The 23,789-nt window shown below is 25.6% G+C and overlaps 1 protein-coding gene across 2 annotated transcripts in view; it reads left to right on the forward strand.

The window, feature by feature from the left end:
• The first annotated feature begins 824 nt into the window (after positions 1 to 824).
• The window catches only part of LOC135925531 (myotubularin-related protein 13-like), a 65,710-nt gene continuing 42,745 nt past the window's right edge, over positions 825 to 23,789 (forward strand). For both annotated transcript variants that reach the window (XR_010571664.1, XM_065460912.1), the window contains exons 1-9: positions 825 to 911; positions 4,341 to 4,426; positions 15,942 to 16,114; positions 16,273 to 16,441; positions 16,539 to 16,653; positions 21,686 to 21,802; positions 22,741 to 22,873; positions 23,234 to 23,342; positions 23,537 to 23,650. Coding sequence is in view for 1 of the 2 variants with exons in the window: in XM_065460912.1 (XP_065316984.1) it covers positions 857 to 911; positions 4,341 to 4,426; positions 15,942 to 16,114; positions 16,273 to 16,441; positions 16,539 to 16,653; positions 21,686 to 21,802; positions 22,741 to 22,873; positions 23,234 to 23,342; positions 23,537 to 23,650 (1,071 nt within the window). In the remaining variant the exon portion in view is untranslated. The remainder of the gene's footprint in view (positions 912 to 4,340; positions 4,427 to 15,941; positions 16,115 to 16,272; positions 16,442 to 16,538; positions 16,654 to 21,685; positions 21,803 to 22,740; positions 22,874 to 23,233; positions 23,343 to 23,536; positions 23,651 to 23,789) is intronic.

Here is a 23,789-nt window from a genome sequence, read left to right on the forward strand (position 1 = left end):
ATTAAAATTTAGCCTTTTAAATGCGAAAAGTCGGATAAGTGCGTAAATATTACTTTTTCAATCCCAACGCTTCACAATTAACCGGTTTTGATTGTATAATATGTAATAGAATTATAAAAGAAATCGTTCAAGGGGCTATCAAAAAATTTACTTTAGTATAGGAGGATATTAGTAGGGAGCCAATAAGAGAAAAAATTATTTCGTCAGGGGGCTATTCAAAATTTTCAGGGAGCTATAGCTCCTACGCCCCCCCCCACCCTAGTGAGTAGTGAGTGACGCTACTGCATAATAGTATTAAAAATGAAAGATTTTATAAAATTGTTTTTTATTGTTAATAATTTTCCGATGAATGAGATTTTTATTGTTTATAACAAAAAAAATTGATTATTTTGAGTGAAATCAGATATAAGTATTCCAGGCTAAATATTTTTCTTGAACCAATCAGATATAGTAGAAATAGAATAAGGTTATTGAGAAGATGATATCACGATATTCCCAATGAATATTTCTCTATCTCATTGCCCCAACCATATCAATATTCGAAATGCATGCACAAAAAATTTTTGCAACTAATAACCTACAGAGAAGGCTTTTATCTTAAAAAAGCCATTCAAATTCTAAAAAAAACTTCCTTGTCTGGTATATTCTATTCCTGACTAAGAACTCCTACTCATTTTATTTTTTAAAAATATAACTATGTAATCTAAACATGATTATAATATTTTCCACCATTCAAATTTGTCAAACAAGTTAATTTTTTTATTTAGGTTGTATGGTGATAGTGCTAACATATATCACTTAATAATTTTAATTGATCTCATATTTTCAACGTGCGGTTTTAATTTGTCTTGTCCATATGTCTAGATTGGTAGATTATTTTGTAGTGGTAGGATACGACTTTGACAAAGAAAGTATGATGACATTTTATTAATTTATGATATTTGGTAGAAGTGCCCATCTGGATTTTAAACCAATACATAAAACATACCCCTTAAAATGACAAGTTTATAAAATAATTTATAGGAAGTATCGTATTAGGGAAATGCATTGGCATGGACATTATGTTAAGTAGAGATTCACATGAAAATAATTTATTTTAAATCGATTTCTCCATTTTATTTTAATCCTGATTTATACCTGCATGTTTGCCTCTATTTTAAACATATTACTTCAACCTTGCTATGTAAGATATTAGCTTCCAAATTTTAAATGTCATACATTAACCAAATTAAATCTGATATCTAACAGTGAATATATATATTTTTAAAATCTATATATTACAATAAATATTATATTGTTGTTTTTATAACAGAATAATTAAATATATATTTTTTTATCAGACTGCAGGCCCTAAGCTATAAAATAAAAAATCTGGCCTGGGCAATTTAAAAATAATTATTTTATGGAGCATTTAAGATTTATTTACTGTTCATATTTTTAGTTCCCCTTGGAATAATGTTTAAAATATAGTTATAATTATTCAAAAACATAAAATATTAAGAATTCTCAGGAAGTTACTAAATTATTTTAAAAAATAGGCTAGGCCAAAAAAATTTATAAAGATCTCATTCAGGATCATAAGAATTCATTAAAGATAAAGATAAAATATTAATCTGGGATGAGCCTGAGATTTAATTGCAAATTAATTGCTTTTTAATAATAAAACAATTTTGCTATGCAAAAATTATTTTATCAGTATTTGATATAATAAATAACATAGAAATAGTTCCTTAAATATTTTAATTATTAAGTGCATTTAGCTTAAGTATTTATTTATTTATATTTAACTTACATTATTTATGATAAAATTTTGGAGGATGAAAATACTAACATAATATCTCAATATGGTTCTCAAAATAAAAAACCTTTTGACTGTTTTCATTTGCATCACTAACAAATTATGAGATGTGGAGAGGTTCAGGTTTTTAAAGATTTTTTTAAGCATAATATCTGGGCATGGATTTTAAAATAAATTTTTTTTGATTGCTATATTAATCATCGTTTTTAATCTCCAAATCTAGGTTATGCATGATAGGGGGTTTTTATAACTTTTTTATTTTTAATATGGGTATCAAATGAGATTTATTGAACTAATTTAAAAATCACTCTAGGCCTTTGAAACATTAATCTTGAGTGGTCAGAGTTTAAATCCCCTATGCTCCGTATTACCCTCTTGAATATTCTATCCCCACCCACTCAAAATTTTTCCCTATAAAATGTATCCCACCCTTTCAATAACGATAGCATCATAAATACCTACTCCTCTCCAAATTCAATGACTATTTTGCATCATAGCCCCTCTCCATAGTTAGTTAGGGATTAAAATATATTGACATGGGACTATAATTCAATGTAGTAATATAATAAAAAATAAAAAAAAATTATTGATTTAGAATTTATTTTATATTCTAATGGGACCTGGTATCTAGAAATTAAAAATAAAATTGGCGGAATAGGTAAATTTCCTATTATTTTTAAAAATTTAAATATGGCACATTTTTAGATTTTATATACAACATAATCGAATATTTTAATAAAAGATCCTATGTTTCAAAAATGTTCTAAGGAGTTATAGCATTTCGAATGATTAATTTTTTACCCAATTTCATCTAACCATTATAATATTTATAAAACAAATGATTCAGTTTTGAAAATAGGTCCCTCAGAAAAATATTATATATGCTTGAAGATTTTGATTATTAATAGCACAAAGGTCTGGACATCTATACGCAAGATCTCGAGGCGTAGGCAATATTTTTCTGGCTAAAATATTGAGTTAGTCATTTTTTGAAAATCGGCTAAAATGAAGCGCATCACTAGGTCTTTGTAAACAGTAATATTTGCTTAGGGGCTAACCGGAAGAAGCCAATATCTTCTTGAAAATTTTTAATCATAAAAATTCTTATAACCAATAGTACCAAGAAAAATTCTTAGCAATTATATGACTACTTCTAAGCCATTCGTTTTTTAATCTGAGCTTTAAGTATTTATTCTGAGTGAAGGATTTTTTTCTGAACATTTCATTTCCAAATCTGATCAATTAATTAGTAACCTATATTTTTAATAGGGCTGTGCCAATATTAAATATCGCATCGGTACCGTTATTTAACGTTTTCCAAAAATATCGGACCGATCCGATACCTGTAAAACCCGATCCTTTTACTTTTCTCTTTTTTGTTATTTTATGTGTATTTATTTTACATTAATATTTTCTAAATATATTTTTTAAACAATGAAAATGCACAACACCCCTTAAATTTTATTTATTTTTTAAAATATATTTATAGCATTTTAAAAGTTTTTTTATAAAAATAGAAAGGAACACCCAAAGTTTTATTTATTTTAAATCTTTGCCAATTTTATTATTTATACTTTAAATAAAAGAACTTTTTTAAATATGGTATCTGACTGAATTATGGAAATATTTTACAAAATGTGTTATATGCCAAATTCTAATTTCACGGGTGAATAATGAAAATTTCATTTAATATTACCAATATCCGTAAACTTTTTTTAATTATTGTAGAAATAAAAAAAAAATTAAATTAAATTAAATGCATAATTCTATTTTTTGCATAAAAGATATTGATTTCATAATTACATTTGGTTCAAAGGGGTGTGGTAAAAAATCAATATAAATATCAGATCGGTATTGGATCGGTAAAAAATATGTGGATCGGTACAGCCCTAATTTTTAAATATTACAAAAAATATAATATAGAGTCATTTTGTAAAATAACGTTTAAAATACCCTCTTTCACTGTAAAAATTAAAAACTCAAAAATTAAAACCTTACTGAAATAATACATATTTTAATTGCGAAAAGAATGATTGAATTAATAAAATAGTATTTCCATGAATTTTGAATTTTATATTAATTAAGATTAATGTATTTATAATTTTACGATATATTAATTTAGTTTGTATTAATAATAGCAAAAATAATTTTTTTTACGATTGCCAAATAAGTCCGGGGAGGATGGCGCGGTGGTGCATAGGTCTATCTATTACTAATAAATACTACAATTTCTTCTAAATATTTGAAAAATTTATTTATAATTTTATTTTTTTATATAAATAATTACAAATTGTTTGATATTTTTTTATAAAATGTTAGGAGTATGAGATGATAGAAATTTTTTTAAATTAATTTAAAATAAGTGAAAAAGGATTTGGGATGTAAGAAATCGAGAACGGCTAATATGATGCATACAATTATGAGAATCACGGTTAAATAGTAAAATCCATCTAATATCAAATTTCAAGCAGAAATTTACTTGACCTACCTTGTCCCACAAACAAATAAATTTAAATAATATATTACCATTATAAAAACATAGAAAATGGTATGGGACTCGGCAAAATTATTCAGAAATTTCCGCAAAAAGACTGGGAAGACACTCCTTTTAACGATGGAATTGAATTGGTATAATAACTTTTAAAATTTTAATGTTTACAAATTTTGAAATTACAAATTTCATATTTCCATCATAGGAAATAATATATTTATTTCATATAGAGATATAATAGCCAAATTTTGCTAACCTGATTGTTTATATATTTTTTTAAATTTTTTTCCCATCCCAAGCCACAGTGACTAAAATTTAGAACTAAAAGTTTAACGCTTATCTAAAAACAACCTAATCAAAACTTGTCAAAGATTGATCAGAAGATAATAAATAAATAGATGGAAAGAAAGAGAAAAAAAATATTGGATGACATCATTTATTATCGTCCAATTGGAAAGTATCGATTGCCTTGTTTTTGATGGGTGTTTATTAGTCGCTGCTGCTTGGGAGATAAAAATTTTTATTATAATAATTACCACATCATGATTGCTTAAAGACCGCAACTATGACTTTTGCCACAATTTTTTTTTGTAATTTAGTTATATTCTGTATATATTAGACTAAAATAATTTATTTAACTATTAATTTGTACTGGTTATTTTCACTAAGGCTGTGCCGATTCACAAATTTTTCACCGATCCGATATTTTTCGATATTACCAAAAACCGATCCCATTCGATACCTATCCGATATTTATATTGATTTTTATTTACCATTATACCTACAAAAATACGAATCGAATAATTCATTATTCTTATTCATACGAATAATAAAATGATTTTTGATTCGTCGAATATTCGATTCAATTCGAAAATTTTATTTAACCATAAATTAAAAAAGATAGAATATTAAATTTATTTTGTAAAATGTAACTATGGATAAAAGACAAACAAATTTTATTAGTAAGATATTATAGAAGCATTATATAGTATTTTTATATATAATGTAGTAAAATCAATATAATATTCATATCATGTAGAAGACAAATATACCAACAACAAATTTTTTAAACAAAAGTTTTTGCAAAAAGTAAAATTTATGATTTCTCCATCATCAAACGACGGAGAAATATCTGGTTCGCCCGTCATCCTTGACGGGATGGCTACTAGTTTATTATAATTGTATATGTGTTATAAATTGCATATAAAAATAAATACTTTCTTCGTCCATCATAAAACAATTTTCGGAAGTTAATTTTGTATTATGAAGTTATTCGAATAAAAACAGCCATTAACAACAATTTTAGAAATATAAAATATTTCTTCATTATTCCACTAGGAAATTTTATTAAATAGGAATAATTGCAAATAATTCCTACTAATAATATATGATTATTTTTCAATATTGTTATTTTAATCGAATAATAGATAAAAAATTATTCGACGAATAATATATTTTCCTTATTTCTAATCGAATAATTGTGATATTAGTATTCGTAAAATACGAATCGAATAACAAATAATTCGTGGGTATATTTACCATCAAATTTTTATATCAATCTCATAAAAATATACGTATTTTCTATTTTTTAAAAAAAACCAACTTTCACGAAAGTGTACTTTATTCTCCATTTAAAATATTTGCAATGTATGTGATGTTGTTAAACAGCTCCATTTACCCGATTTTTATAAATGGCTAAATCAAGATTTTTGCTAAAATATTATTATCTAAGCCTCGAAATTTCGCCGATAGAAGCCCAAACCTTTCTACTAGCTGTGCGCAAAATAAATAAGGTTGAGTAATTTACTTTTGGCCAAAATCTTGAATTACTTCCATTTTAAAATTAACTAAATCGAGCCGTTTAACAACACTAACTGAATGTGACTCGTTAGATATTTTAAAATTCTTTTCTTGTTGCTAATAATATAACAAAAAATAGTGTAAAATTTTTAAATAAAAAAATGATATGATTATATATACAATCATAAAATAACAAAAAACAATAAAAAAATATCAGATCGGTTTTTTAAAAATATACCTGATCCGATATTTTTTGAAAACGCAAAATATCGGGGCCCATCCGATATTTAATATCGGCACAGGGGTAATTCCATACCAAATCGATAGCTTTCAAATTATTAATAACTAACCTTTTTTGAGTGTTCACTCGTTCCCCCTTTTCATTGCTAGATTATGCAATCTTTTTTCCTGGTAATACCCTACTAGCTTCATCACTGCAAAATTTTTTTAAACAATATCAACTGTTTTTTGATTGAGATATTTTTGCAGGCTTTCGATTTGGCTTTGAAAGAATCCCCTTTTCTTCTAAAACGATTTTGGAATTATATGCCATATGATTATGTAGCGTTGAATGTCGTTTTTATATTATTTGCGCTCCAATTAGGAGCAGAATTGCCAGATGTCACGATTTAGCCGTGATTCTCACGATTTCATTCCTAATTTTTTACTTACCCACGTTTTCTCACACTTCACGCTTTTCTCACGTTTTTGAGTAAATTAAAATAATCACACTTAGTCTCACACTTTTTCTCACGTTTTTAAATTTCTTTAAAATATTTTTAAATTTTTTTAAATATTTTTAAAAACAAATATAAAATTTTAAATTAATTTTATTTTAACATATTTAAAAAAATTGTAGTATTTGTTAATAGTCCAACTAACCAATCATATTCATTGATCAATTACCCACAACAGAAATTCAATTTTTAAAAAGTTTATCAAGTATAATTATAATATGTAAATAACTATACATTTCTTTTATGGATTTTATAAATCTTATATTAAAACTCGTAAAATTTTAAATGAAATAAATTAAGGGCAAATATTATAAAAGATCTAAAAAACATCATCCGTTTTCAATCAATACTAATGGATGCATAGAATAAAGGTAATACCTTAGATACTTCAACAAAAAAAATGGAATAAATGTTTAATTACTTAAAAATTTTTCGTCTGACAGTGAAACCCCTAAAGACATATCTAGATGCTTGCTAGAAAATTTAAAATTTGCTGAACTTGAAATCGGCCTATTGTGCAGATAACGCATCTGTAAAATTTGGGAAAAATTAAAGTATTTGGACAGAATTGAAAAGCCATAGTAATAATATTATACCAATGGATTGTATATGCCACATTCTTCACAATTCGTTTAAAAAAGGCCATAATTTTTCGTAAATATGATATTGAGAATATAGTAATTAAATGCTATAATGAATTTAGCAACTCGACAAAAAGAGTTACAATTTTAAAAGAATTGGTAGAATGGTGCAACTTAAAATGGTCAGATTTATTTCGCCATGTTCCAACACGTTGGCTTACACTAATCCCAGCGATTAAGCGGATACTTAAGTATTTTCAACTCCTTAAAGAATAAATATTTTTTATCATTATCAGCAACCCCACCAATTTTGAAAATAATTTTTGGAGATGATTTTGCAGAGGCATATTTAGGTGTTGTCCTTAACGTTGGCACTTTAGTCAATAACGTAAATTTACAATTGCAAACTGAAGATGTATTAGCAATATATATACATGATCTTATCCTAAAACTAAAGAATTCATTAAATTTAAAAATTCAACAAAATTTTTATAGGAGCATTTCTAAAAATATTTTACAACATAATAATGATGTAGAAAAGGCAATAAATTTCAAAAATGAATCAAAGATATTTATAAAAAATATTATAGTATGTAGAAAAACGTTATGATATTATAGATAATATATGGAAATATCTTATCCCTATGACATTAAAATAATGTCCAGAATTAGAACAATTACAAAAAAATTATTAGTAATTATAAAATACCAAACATAGATACAGAAATTATCTTTGAGGAATATTCACAATTTTATTCTTATTATGAAGAAAAATTATCAAAACACAATCAATCACATGAATACCCAAGAAAAATGGATGGATTTTCTTTAATAAAAACTCACCATTGATAGAGAAAATATGCAATTTTATATTTTCTATTCCACATCCAAATGCTTCATCAGAGAGAATATTCAGTCTAATGATTACTGCTTGGCGAAAAGAACGTCATCATTGGAAGCTGAATTTATAGTTAAACAAAATATAACTAATTATGCAAAGAGTTTTCAGCCTATCTCTACAGTGCCGATGGGAAATCTTTATTGCCTCTTTTAAAATCATCCATAAAATATAATAATTAATATTATGCTATATTTAATGAGAAAATTATATATCATAATTGTTATTAGTAAATCAATAAAAAATTTTCATTGTTTTTAAAATCTTGTTACATTAAATATAACATAATAACTTAGATGAGTATGCTACATCAATTACCCCGGCCGAAGGCCGGTTAAAAACGGGCCAGACCCGCAAATTGGTGGAGATGGGGGGCGAAGTTCTTCATTAATTATTCTAAAATAATAAAAACTCACGTTTTCAAGTGAAGAATATCTGGCAACCCTGATTAAGAGGCAGAATGGTCAGCAATTGATATTTTTTTATTTTTAGATAAATTAGGATATTGTAATTTCATATTATTGTAATATCATTATTATCTTTTGTACCCGATTCTGGATTGTTAATTATTATATCTGAAATAAGCTTTTTATATTTTCGCTATCCTTTTTTTGGATAATTTTTTTCGGTTAGATTTTTTTTCTTATAGGAGATATTCCAATTTCGTTTAAAGTTATATTGATTGTATCTATTGATATTGATGCTGTGTTGATATTATTTACATATTAGCTATCAGAATAGTTATATTTTCAATATTTTTTTGTGATAACCGTTTACGACATTTATCACAAATATAGTGTTCCGCGTCAATGTTTGGAAATTGTGTGATCCACGTCATGACTTTACGCGGGTTTTTTTTATAATTAAAGTGTTTAGATTCTTTAAAAGGATTTAACGCATTTATATTTATACATTATAAATAATTTTAAAAATAAAAATAATTAATATCAAAATATTTGTAAAATAAAAATTAATTAATATTAGGGCAGGTGCATGAAAACTTGCTTTTATCTTTCAACAATTAATTAATATATTTTCTTGTAGGAGATATCGGAATCTTAACTTATTTTTAGGAAATTTAATCATTTATTATAAAAACAACTATTTTTTACAAGTTATCAATATAATAATAATAATAAGTAAGCCTATCAAACTATCTATATACTATTTTTTCATAATAGTAATGCTGGAAAATCTTATTATTTATGTTTAAAAATGAAAAAAGTTTAAAAAAATAATAATCTTAATAAAACACGTTATTTTATAAAGGAGCGCCATATATTTTTGAAAAAAATATTTATTTTTTGATTTTTTAAGTCGTAATAACTAAAAAAACCCATGGCTGTCCCAAGTTTAAATTTTTTTTGAATAGATATAAGGTTAGAGAATAAAAAAATATTAAATTCAAAAAAATTTGGAAAGCGAAACACCTGGAGTTTTCATGTTTAAAATTTATAACGTAAATAAAAACCGCAACAATATTATTTCAAAAAAATCCTTAATATTTAATAAAAGGCCTATAGAGTTACAAAATGACATATAACTTATATTTTTAAAATCATTATTTTTAAACTTATCTCCATTTTAAAAAATCGTATTTTTCGAAAAAAGGTCATTTTTGGCACTTTTGACCATTGATATCTCAGACTAAAATTTTGGATTCGATGCTTTCTAATGATATTCTATCAGCATACAAAATTTTATTGAAATTAAAAAGGTCGGGTTGAAAAGTTATCGATTTGGTATGGAATTACCCACAGTCCTAATTTTCACATCAATTTGAGAATAGGAATGAGGATAGTATAAAGCATCTTGAGAGTAATTGCCGAATTTCTTTGGAAGAGCAGAGCGTAAAAATATTACAGGAACCGGGTTCACGGGCAACTATTCTCCCCATAGTTATTGGCCTATCCTATTATATTAAAGTTCTTCATTAATACAATTCCGATTTGGTTTTCGGGATTCACGATATGGTTAATTATTGCTTCACTCACACTCACAATTGTATTTTAATAAAACACATTTTGAAAAAACTTTCGGTTTGATTAAAACGCCCACGTTAGTTAAATCGGGATTGTATTTTATGTTAGGACATAGCTAATCTTGTTTGATTTCAGGGATAAGTTTAAAATTATTCTTGATATCAATAAACGGATTTGTAATTTGAATTTTATTTTTAAAGCCCCTAAACTTTTTCAGAATTTTTTTCAATTAAATTTAAATTATTTGTATTATTCGTAAATTTCCTTAAATTTTTGAACCAATCATAAATTTAAACTATTCGTAATTATTTTAAAAAAAAAATTAGGGCCACTGACAATCAAATATTATTTTTTTGGAAGTAGCGACATTGATTTTTTTTTATTGTGATAATGAGTTATTATTTCCTAAAACTAAATCAGAACAAATATATATAAATTGTAAAATTATCAATCAGAACGAGAAGAAATAATAGGGTCTTCTACATCTTATGAGGCTTATTTTTTATGTAAAACAAATTATCAAAAATCGCATATCTCTAGAAAAATCCTTATGCCTGAAATTTATTTTTATAATTTATTTTGCATCCCAAGATGCATTACCTTTGGCAAGGGGCACACACTCCTATATCGGTTTAGGATTAGGTTCGGATAAAAATAGTGGTTCAAATTCTGTATAATATCGGTTCAGTTTGAACTTTTAAACCCCGGTTCAAACCTTTTCTCATACAAGCATATTAGAATTATGTAGAAAAGCATATTTTTTTTAAATTTTATACTATTCTCTATATAATAATATTGAATCGTACACAATTGAAATATTTTCAATATTATATTGTCAAATTATCTATATAAGGAGGGAGAATAAATCTTACTGCTTAGAACACTTCTATACGCTAACTTGGGTAGCTGGCACCTATCTACTGATACTTATCAGTCAAAATTTATTATTAATCATTTTTAAGAGTTAGAATATCGAAAAGTTCAACCCGTTTTGCAGATTTTAAGAAGTTCAGTTCAAGTTAGGATGGCAAATTTTAACGGCGCGGTAAATAATAATAAATCAGGTTCGGTTTAATTTTGCTACTATCCCATCCTAATTTTATTTCCTGATAATTTTTATAATAGAATATAATAATTTCAAAAGCTCATGTCATAATAGTTCATTTTATATTGTATGAAAATTAATAATATAGTTTATGTTATGTTTTTTAACTTATTTTATAAATTCTAATTTATAAGTCTATATTTCCCAAGAGTTTTATCCCCATCAAAGCTTGAACCGCGTAACTTATTCCCTTCTATAAAGTTATTCTCTACATTTCCTTTTCCCCATTACAATATTTTTACAAAATATGAATTAATATTTATTTCCCCAAAGGATCTTATAAATAAAATATTTTTTATAAAACGTCATAAATAATATAAAACAAGAAAAGGATTTTAAAATATCTAACTTTCAAATTTAGCTAGTGTTGTTAAACGGCTTGATTTAGCCGATTTTAAAAATATCAAAGGCCATTGTTTTTTCAAAGCGATCATGTTTCTAACAATTTTTTTTATTTATTTCCAAACAAAGAAAAAATTTGGTTAAATTAATTTTTTTCATATTATAAATTTGCCACTATTTCATCAATATAAGTCATATTATTGATTAAATAGTGTCGGAGAGAGACTGCAGGTATGATTTGGTCAAATATTTTATTAAGCAAAAAATTAATTCGACAAATTATTATTATTTGTTTGGAAATAATTAAAATATTAGTTGGAAACATGCTTAGATAATCGCAAAACGACCTGTCTAGAAATGGTCTAACTTAAGATTTTAGCCAAAAGTAAATTATCCAAGCTTAGATTTCGTCCATTGGCAGAAAGGTTTGGACAATGGTTTTGGTAATAATATTTTAAAATTTTGCTAGTCATATTTAAAAATAATCGAAATCGAGTTGTTTAGTAACACTATTTGGCCATACACATTGCCCATATTTTAAATGAGATGACTAACTTTTTGATAATAAAAAAACAAAATACACTTAATAATCCTTAGAAATTAGTTTAAAAAAATTATTATAATATTGATTCAAAGATAGTGATAAATAGAATCAGTTCAAATATCAGATCAATATCGGTTTTGTAGTAATATCGGATCAGTGAAAAATTTGTGGATCGGCACAGCTCTATTGTTGAGTAAGTTATTTTTTGCTAAATAGATTAGGTTTTGTAAGGCACGGAAAGAATGCGATAAAAGGCAGACATGTTAAATTCTTGGAATAAGATTTTGCTATGTGAAGCCTCGGAGAAAAATTCCACCGTCTTATAAATTATTGTTATTAATTGCATAATTGTACTATTCAGTGATATATTCAGTCCTTGCGAGGAAGCGGGGTAACTGATAGTAAACGACTAGTCAAACGAATACAAATTGGCTATTCTTTTTTAAGAACCAATTTTAAATTAAAAAATGCACGATCACATAATGTACCAACATTTTCTTTATAAAATATTTTAAGTTTATTTTTTGATAAAAAATAATACACTAAATTACCATTATAAAAAATTAAAATTTTTTGGAAGGGGCATGCCATGCCCCCTAACTTTTTTGAAATTTCTGAGGCATGCTCAAATTTTTGCCTCTCGACTACATCCCTTGTGATGTGACGGATCAATCATGATTAAGAATATTTTATTTATAAATTTTAATACAAAAATATAAGGTAAGAATATTTTAATAATTAGGAATCAAATTTACTTATATTTTTTTGAAATTTGTGACTTTAGATGAGGTTTTGGCAATCAATATTAATCCACTGATTGATAAGATTATTTCGCTGGATATGTTGGTTTAGATATATATCAGAGACATGCATAGGTATCATTTGCACCGGATTTTTTTTTAAAAAAAATTTCGGCCCTGCCCGGGTTTTATATTTTTAGATTTTTTTAAAAAATATATTATTTTTAATTTTTATAGTTATTAATGGCGATTTAAGATATTTGGTTTTAAAATATACCTCCCGGCACGACCCAGTTATTTTTATAAAAAAATTTTTTTGCACAGTGTAACATGTGAAAGTGATCTATGAGATTTCGAAATCACACATTCTACGGATGGGTTGTGAGATTTTGATATGAATGGCCCCCAATGTTTTTGAAGCGATAAATCTGGAGTAAAAATTTTCATGACATGAATTTTAAATTATTAAGATTATAATATAGAGACAATAATGGTATAAAACCTAACTGTTAAATCAAAATCTATGTCTAAGAATAATATTTTAATAATGCTTTGCAAGAGATATATTGTTTCATTTCATGAGCTCATCTTTATATTTTTAGATTATTAGGTCGAATAATGGGAGATATAAAATCAATAAACATCATTAAGCAATAAAAAGGATATAATATACTTTTTTTAATATAAATCGCATATAATTAAATAGACGATTATTTATAATTATAAACAAATAAAATTACTCCTTATAAGTGTAATGGGTTGCTTTATTGGTGACAGTCTACCTTACCTAACCTGAAATTTGGGTTCGAATCCATGTACATCCATATAATTTTTTTTTATTTTAATTGTAAATCAGATTGTTTTGCTTTTTAAGTTATCCAAACTAAACTAGTTATTATATCTAAAAGCTCGATACCGCTTATTTCTAGTCTGTATTTTATATCTCATTTGTATTATATATTTTATACCAAAAAGTGTCTGGGTATATATGGTTCAGAAAATGGAATCAATTGAGTGTTATCTTGGCAAATATTAATATTACTCTTATTGTTAATTTCAATTTTGTGTTCAAATAATTCGTTCTATAATGTTAAAAATTTTTTTTTAACTGTCCCTTCCTATATTTTTGCCTGCAACCTCCAAATGGGTGGAACTAGAATCGGGGCTGAATAAGTAAGTCTAGAATAGAAGACTCCGATCCCATATTTATACCCTGGCGTCTTAATATTTCCTCCTCAGATTTCCTTAACAAGGTACATCTTCTCGATTGACATTAATTTATTGAGAAAAATTAGTATGCGATAGATATAGTTTCTAAGAAAATTTACTAGAAGTAAACCCTCTTTAAATTGTACCATACCCTCTATAAATCAGTAACCCACCCCCTTCTCCATGTATACTGTAAAGAAACAATAAGAAAAAATCTTTACCTAAATGGCTAATCTTAAAATATAATTATATTTAATTAATGCTTATTTTGTTTACCTTCGGAAAAATTATTAAAAATTGGGGGATTTTTTTTTTGAATATATAAATACGAATTATTCAAAAAGAATTAATATATTATTTTTCGGAAATTCTGGGTTACGACAAAAATTATTATATGAAACAATTCAAATGCTTAAAAACATATTTTAAAGATAATTCATCTCTATTCTATTTTTTTACTAGTCACCAATATTAAAATAAACTTCATAATATGGCATCTTATACAAAAATTCAATGAAAGAATAAGAAGATAGACGAAGAACTTTATTGATGTAAATTTATTTATACATAATTTTTTAAATTTATATTTTATAAAAATTTCATGCAAAAATGTAATTATTTATCATTTTAATCATCTCTGTGGTTATATTGCACATCATAATTTATTTCAAATCTGTTTTAAATTTGAGACAATTTAAGCTATTAAGCGTTCTGAAATTCATAATGTGAGATCTTAAAAAAATCTCGTGAGATTTTGTAAATTTAAATGATCTCCAATATATTTGAAGCCATAAAAATCAAAATCTCATGATTTCACTTTCACGCGTTACACCGGTCCGGCCCGGGTATTTTTAAAAAATTTTTTAGACCCGGTCGGAATATATTTAAAAATTTTAAATTGGCTCTGCTCATGTACCCGGGTCTGCAGGTCTTTGATATATATAAACAACTTTACCTGGCTATACTAAGTAATAGGAAGTTCAAGTATTTTTTTTCTTAAAAGGTTTATGAATCCTGTTCTTTTGTAGTATGTTTAAAATATTTTTGCTTTGGATTGTTATTATTTTCAAAAAATTAATAAAATCAAAATAACTCTAATAATTTTATATATTTATTGTTCGAAACATAAGATATATAAATAATGATACTATGTAAAAATCTAAAAGCAAAAAAATATCAAAACAAAACAGTTTTTTTAAAAATAATTCAAAGCCAATATATAAAAGATAGTCAAAGAACGGCCACTACATTATTTGAATTTAGTTCTCACAGCCCTATTACTAAATGATCATAATTAAGGAATAAACTGGAGTCTATTCACGATAATAAATAACAAGTTTAGTTTGAGATTATCTATTAGGAGAATTTAAATCTCAACATATATATAACTATATTTAAATATTTCAAACTTGCCTAAAAGCATTTTGTTATTGGTTTAAAAAATATTTTCAAGTTTTAAATGGATATAGAATAATTTTATCAGAGTTTGCTGGTAGCCTATATTTTTTATATAGCATTTTATTTCATAACTGAATATAATCCGACCCAAACTTACTGAATTTTTTTAGGCTGAGTTCGGGTTCGATAGTGTTAAAATAGATTCTGTTCAGATTTACAAAATATGTCCAATAGGTGATAAAAATAATAAGATTTAAGGTTCTTATCACTCTTTTAACTTTTATAATGTTTATTTATTATTTTCAATTTTTATTAGTTTTGTCAACCCAGAGGTTGGAGCCTAACACCCCACGAATTGGGCAAAAAGGATGTTCCAACATTTTTTGTATCAGTTTTGACAGATATGGATGCTGAAAAACACTATTGTGCTTGCCTTACTTTCTTGGAACCTTATAACCTCCCTAAAGATGATAATATGGAAGCACTTCAGTATTATTAATTTATAATTATTCTAAGTCAAAATTAGTATAATTTAATTAATAAATATCAACTATCAAATACGGGGAATCTTGAAATTAATATTTATAATCAGAACAGAATTTGATCTTAGTTAAAAACGGTTGATTAATTTAATATTTATTTTTTAGGAATGGATCACCGGATCGAAGATCCCCGTTGTCGCATCAACACAAAAATTTATCCATCTCCACTATTGCCTTAAATACTCAATCCTCATTGAATCTCACTGGCCCATCCTATTTGGCTCCTAAATGCTTAGTCATCGTATCCCGTTTGCCTTTTTTCGATACTTTTAGAGTAAAACTTAATTTAGTTTTAGAACTTGTTTTATAACCATTGTTAAATAAGTTTATATAATGTTTATAAATGATATATTTAAAAAAAATATGTAAAGAATTGCCTGGGAATTTTATATATGGTCCATCTAGAAAATCATAGCTGCCAAAGAGAAAATTATCTAGAATTCTTGGTTGCCAAATTATTAAATACAATCAAAATACCTAAAACAGGTATTTATCTAATTTAATAATATTTGGGGTTGAACTAATCTGTATAATTTTAAGCTTTACTGAATCTTTATAACCTTAAGTTAGTGGCCTAGCAACTTTTTTGGGTTCCTCCCACAAAAATTTGGGACTTCTAGGAGACCTGCCATACGTTCCACTGTAGGTTACGCCGTCCCAATGAACTTTTGACTAGCATGAAAAACATGACTAAATATCCCACCAAATGGTTAAAATCCTACAACCGTTAACTGTTATAAATTATGAAATTTCATAAAATATTTTTTATTTTTATACATTATAAAAAATTAGCTGCAAATTTTATACTCTGATTTGGAAACTTTAAATATTCTAATAAAAAATATTAATTAGTGTTGAACATATAGTAATTAAAATTGTTGTCTATTGTGCAGAATTTGTCAGTGTTCATTTTGGTAAAAATTAACATAATGACTGAATCTCAACAAATTATGAATTGATTTTGCCAGTAGGCTATTTTTGCCACAAGCTGCATAATGATACTATAAAAAAGGCAAAAAATATTATTCATGAACTATTTGTCAAGTGATGTAGCAAGGGAAATCTGACATAATAAGTATTCAATGAAATATAAATTAAATATAAATAAAATGTTTCAATTTATTATGAGATTCAGTTATTTAATAATAAATTCGAATCCTTATTATCTCATTGTTATAACCCTTATTTTATTTCAATATATAGGTGCTCTCACTATTATCTTATTGGTATTTTTATTATGCATTATAACATTTATTTTCCTATAACTTAGTCAAAATATGAGTGTCAAGCTTCTGACAAAAATTAATTTCCAAAAATATATACATTTTTGCAAAATTATTTATATTAGTATTTTTATTTAAAATACTTTTCTCTCGAAATGCATTTATATTTATATTCTAATACAATTTTTTGAAAATTCACCCACCTGGATTAACATCGCAACAGTTCAATATTAACATAGATTTTGTATAAAGTGGAATCTTTAATTAAGTAATATTATCTATATTAAGTTGAAGCATATAAAAAATAGTATTATACAATATATTTAATGTGGACAAATTTTTTAAATTATAATATAAAGCTTTATACCTAACAAGATGTAATTTTTGTATTTTCAATTCTTCGTTCAAATGCCACCAGAGCACATTTTTAGATTAACGACTAGATCATGTTTTCCAATTCCTCATTCAAAAGCCACAAGAGCGCATTTTAGGCTTAATTACTAGATCATGAAGATAAAATCGTTTTAAAAAAATGTGATTCAATTGTATTTGTATTTACTTAAATAAGGAAAAAAATTAAACGGATTTTTTGTTAGAAGTTTAATTAATGCAAACAAATTATAAATAATTAATAATTTCTTGAAGTGTTAAATTAATTTCCAAAAATTCACTGTTAAATATAATAGACTAATCGTATAAATATATAGAAATTTGTTTCTTAAATTTTGACTCGTAAATATGATTAATAGTGAAATAAAGGAATCAATTTGTAATTTATGATTAGAGTTAGGGGTGTACCGATACCACTTTTTGGAGGCCGATCCGATTTTCCCGATATTAAATTGATATCGGCCGATTACCGATCCGATATCATATTTAATTTTGTATTCTGTAAAGATACCAATGGTTTTAATTTTTAATATACTTTTTATTAGTATAACATCAATAATTTATCTATAACATAACTTATGTCATTTAAATATATTATAATGATCAGTTATATTTTATATTCAATTTAATTGCAATTCTAAAAGTATATAAAATATTTTTATTGTTAAATCACTTATATAAATCTATATACTTAATAAGTAATAAACAAACATATTATGAAATTTGAAATAAATATTTAAAATAATATTTAACATTAATATATTGAAGATTTCTTTTTAGAAATACCAAAATTTCAAATTTATCAGAGGTCAGCCTGCGGCGATGGTAATTGTCAATATCACCAGCTTCACTAAAAACAGATTCTGAAGAGATTATCGCACACTTTTATAAATAGAATTCCCCAAAAAAAATAAAAATATGGCAGAATGTTTATTAATTATTATTATTAAAAAAATAAACATAAAATGGATTTCGATTTTATTAAAAACAAATGATTTTAGATATAACTTTTTTTTAAAATTTTATAACATTTTATTTTTGTTAAAGACGCCATTTTATATCGGATCGAATCGGAAAATTCTATAATATTCGCCGATAACCGATATTTAAAAATGGGTGAAATATCGGCCCAATCTGATATAAAATATCGGTACATCCCTAATTAGAGTTATATATAAGTAAAGATACATAAATTTGTAATTAGACAAAAATTTAATATAAACGTGTTATCTAAAATGTGATAACGCTTTCCCCACGTAGTCCACCTTTTTAACCCTTCTTCGTTAATTAATAGGAAAAATTCAAAAGTGTTTTCTTGGGGTTTTTGAAAACACAATTAAATATGCTTTATCTCGATATAAAATTTTATATTTTGTATATATTAAATAAAATTTTGTCTTATCTAACATGATTATTATTTTAAAATTTTATTCAATAATAGTACAATCAGTTATTTTATTAATACTTGTCTTCTAAATTAAAAATTATTTTAACACGAATATATCAGAATATATTCCTATTATTAAATAAAATTACTTTTAGTTCAAAATATTGATTCCTATTGAAATCATAGGATTTTAATTTTTAATTTAATAATCCATAATGTCTCAAAAAGTATTAAATTTTGCATGAATATTGTTTAGATAAAATTATGAGCTACGAATAATGCAGGATTAAAATAATTTTAATGTTATAATAATTTTAAAGAATGTTTGATCATATAAAACCCCACCTAGTTAACGAAAGACTAATTTTAGACTAGACTCGCAAATTGACTTGTAGAATATGGCAGGTCTAGACCCTACCCAAATTAAAAATTTACATATTTATATAGAGTAGTCAAATATGACCCAATTTACGCAAAAATATAACCTTTTGCATTAAATTTTAATTATTGTAAATCATATAAAGTTAGATTACATTATTATTACAAAAGATATTAATTAATAAAATTTAAAATATCATTTTTTGATTTTTCTAAATTGCTACGAAATTTTATTGTAGTCTTTTGGAGATCATAAGCACAATGCATATCAAAATTATTTAATCTCCTAAGATTAAACTACCAAGAGGATTTTAAATTATCTTTACGTTGAAAAATTACATACTTTAGGTTCATACACCACTGGTACTAAAAATGAAGCCATGACATTTTAACCATGAATATTGAATGCTATATTTTCAAGCAATATAATATAAGCATTATCAAATTTTGTATTCCAATTTTCGATTTCTTTATAAATGTTGAGCCGAAACTAATTCATTTTGAATTGCTGTAATCTTTATTATATTAGAAAATTGACTTTGTTAAATAATTTTACATGATTTATTAGGTTAAAATAAGTGTTGACAAAATTTTTATACTTTTTAAACCATTCATCTATTTAAAGATAATAACTTATAAAATAGTCTATTTCTTTATTTATTTACGGTTATTGTCCGTTGCTTATTCATGGTATTATCAATGTCTTTACATATATTCTACCTATCATGTGTAAAACAGGATTAAAAAGGTATGTGGGTAATTTTGTGATTTTTTTTTGCTTATACCTCCATTTATTTTTTAATCTTCTTTATGCACCAATATAACTTATAAGCATATATCTATCAATAAAAACTATCAAGATTTATAACTATACATTTAATTTAATGAAATAGTTAATCCAATTTTTGATAATTTCTCTGGTTTTAGTTTGGAATAATATTTGTTTATTGTATTTTATGATCAAGAATGTAGTTTAACATATGTGTAGAAGATCTCGCGGCTCGGAAGGGCCTCTAAGGTTTTAGAAAATCGCCCAAAAGCAAAAATATGTTGATTTTTTAAATAATTATTATAAGGAATTTAATATGCAATTACCCACCCGCGTTTTCAATCTTGTTTTACATAATGATAGGCGATGAAAAGAGATTTAATCTGCCATGAATAATTCTGAATAAATAGAAAAATATATCACCTAGGATTATAGATGTTAGTATCTCTAATCAGATTGATAAACGATTTATATTTTTTAAAAAATAACGATTTTACATGATATTAAGTATTTAGTCCTATATGCGTTATATACATAAGGCTCAACAGATTAACGCTTGATTCCCTGAAAAATTCCATCAAACTAGGATAAAAAAGACGGAAAATATAAGAGAAAAGCCATCCACATTTTTTGGGCAAGCTGCAGTTATCTTTGCACGCAAGAGGCAAAGCCACTTACTTAAATTTAAATCCCCCTGGGAAATAAGAAGAGAGGGGGAAAAGCCCATGCATTATTAAATAAAAGGTTTAATTAAGGAAGGGTTATGTTGGCTATGTTAATTTTACTCTTATTTGGCATTGTGAGAACCTAGAAAAACTTAGGATTAATTAAAATAAAAATACCAATACAAAATACAAATACCATCACTTATCAATAATAGTTCTTATATCTACGCTTAGAAATCAATAATCCATTCCATATTCAATATCCATCGCACCAGATTGGGGTTACGTATTTGTAAAATCCATTTAAAAAAGGATTTTAATTATCATATTACCTAATAATCATATAAAATATGTAAAAAACAGTATAATAAAGCAAATTCCTTAATAAATAAATATAACAGTTTTAAGCCTTCATTCCAAAATAAATTCATTAGCCTCCGTTCAATATTTTATAAATGAATCTAAAAGTTGAAATAAAAGATATACTGATTGAGAATATCAGATAGAATCTAATGTTTATAATATTAGTTCGACTTGTGTTCTATTTTTTACAATACAGGAAGACCACAAATGTGTAATTAGCCTTTCAAAGTTTTAAATCTTACCAAAAAAAGGAAATAATTTAAATTTTTTAATAAAATTTTCCCACTATAAATAAAAAGACAAATAACAATTGCTATAAAATTATTTTAAAAAAAATATATAGGTGGAAATCAAATAACCTTTTCATTGACAAAAAATGATTTGCAAATCATTCAACCTGCATTGTCTCCATCATTACCTATAAGCCATTGTGCCGTCGCTACCTTATTTAAACAATTAGGTTTCTTTTAAAATATATACATATGGAAAATAAATAGGCTTTTTTAAAAAAATAATCTTGTCAGGCTCCTATGATATTATTTTTCGGCTTAGGCCGGATTTCCAAATAAGGTTCAGATATTAAATGGAGCCGGATTTGTAGGCAGAGTTATTTAAAGATACCTTTAAATATATCTATACTAGAGGTCAGCCTGGCCGGAATGTACAACTTAGCGTAGCAATTTTTTATGAAAGTAAACCACATAAATTTGCCTAATCGTCAGCTTTAAAAAAATTTTCAAGACCCGTTCTTGCCGGGCGGCGACGACCTCAAATCTAGATACACTCTTACAAGATACACAGATAAAATTTATAATGATATAAGGTGTATATTTTTTTGATATATAAAATATTGTTAGTTTTTAATAATAAAACGTGAATGTTTATATCAGTGAGTCATCGCCGTTTATCCTTAAACAATTTTTAAACACACTAAAAAGTCCTATTGTTTTTAAATATAGTAAAATCACTATACTTATTTTTTTTAAGGTATTAAAAATTTGATAGGTTATATCATTTCCATATCCTCACCGGTACCTATACCAAGAAGAGTGGATATGGACAAGATCGTCAAAGAAATTTAAGGGGGAATAGGAAGTTGGGAAGCATTATCAGAATAAAATGGGAGTAGGTAGGGGAGATAAATCAATGTAAAGGAGATTTTAATTTGTATTTCTTTTTAACAAAAATATCACCGAGAAAAGGTGACATTGGGCAAAAATATATGATAAAGAAATGCTTCAATTTACTTATTTATATTAAAAATAGAGTAACCCTAGTCATCAATTTAAATTCGTTTTTTAAAAAGTTTTAAACACTTTATTAAATTGGGGTATTTTTTACTCGTGTCTTCTTAATTAAATTTTTGACTCAAATTTTGTTTCATAATATCATGTTCAGGCATCTATAACTCCATCCTGTTGGTAAACGCGTGCTTAACCGATCATAAAATCCTTATGCATTCTATAAGCTACCAGCGTTTAACCGATGCCTGCAACGCATTAAGCTGTCTTCTCTTTCCTTTAAAATACAAGTATATCTTTTTTATAAATGACCTTTATCATTTTTTAATTTGCTTTTTTTGGATCGACATAATTTAACCGAAAAATAATTATTATTTTAATTTTGGGCGTATCTAGCGAGGAGCAAAAGCTTGCTCAAAATTTAATTCATGCGAAAAATATTTTATATTTGAGCAAAACATTTCTTTGGTCACTGCTTAATAAAGGAAATTGGCCTTTTAAGATTTCATGAATGTGCTACTGCTATATAATTTCTTCTAGTTTTTGAGTAAAATTTTATAAAATTAGATATATTATATTTCTGCAACGTTTTTTTATTCATAATAATAAATTTACAATAATTAAAGTTTTAAATATTTTTTTTTATTTAGCAACGTTTATATACCGATATTACCCGCTACCTTAATCGAAGTCCTTAGTACGCCTACTCCTTTCTTGATTGGCGTTCACTCCTCACTTTTAAACGACTCTAACGAAATGGTAATAAAATGTTCCCTTTTACGTGTGACGTACCTTTTTTATTTAAAATAGAGACCTGCTCGGGTACACCACACCCGCACTAGTCCTATAAATATGTATCTCCATATGTCTCAAATTTTAGATTTAAAAATTGCCAATTTTATTTTTTGAATAATTTTATTAAATTTCTTAAAAATATATAATAAACAATATAGTTCGACATAATAATTGGCGATTTGGACGCTGGTAACGTTATCATCCCTGACAATGTCACTATATCATTCATGCCCAAATTTATTTACCATAATGCTATCACTTCACTATCATTGGTATTTTAATTTTTTAGCTATTAAAATCTTGTTAAGATAATAATAAATTTATTCTTAATTTTTTATTATATTAGGATTTATTATTAAATAAAAATATATTTAAAATTTGATTCGTTTTTTCATATTATATCTTTATTTA

Source organism: Gordionus sp. m RMFG-2023, chromosome 2 (genome assembly GCF_954871325.1).
Source record: "Gordionus sp. m RMFG-2023 chromosome 2, tfGorSpeb1-WG-v2, whole genome shotgun sequence".
In the NCBI taxonomy this organism is placed as follows: domain Eukaryota; kingdom Metazoa; phylum Nematomorpha; class Gordioida; order Chordodea; family Parachordodidae; genus Gordionus; species Gordionus sp. m RMFG-2023.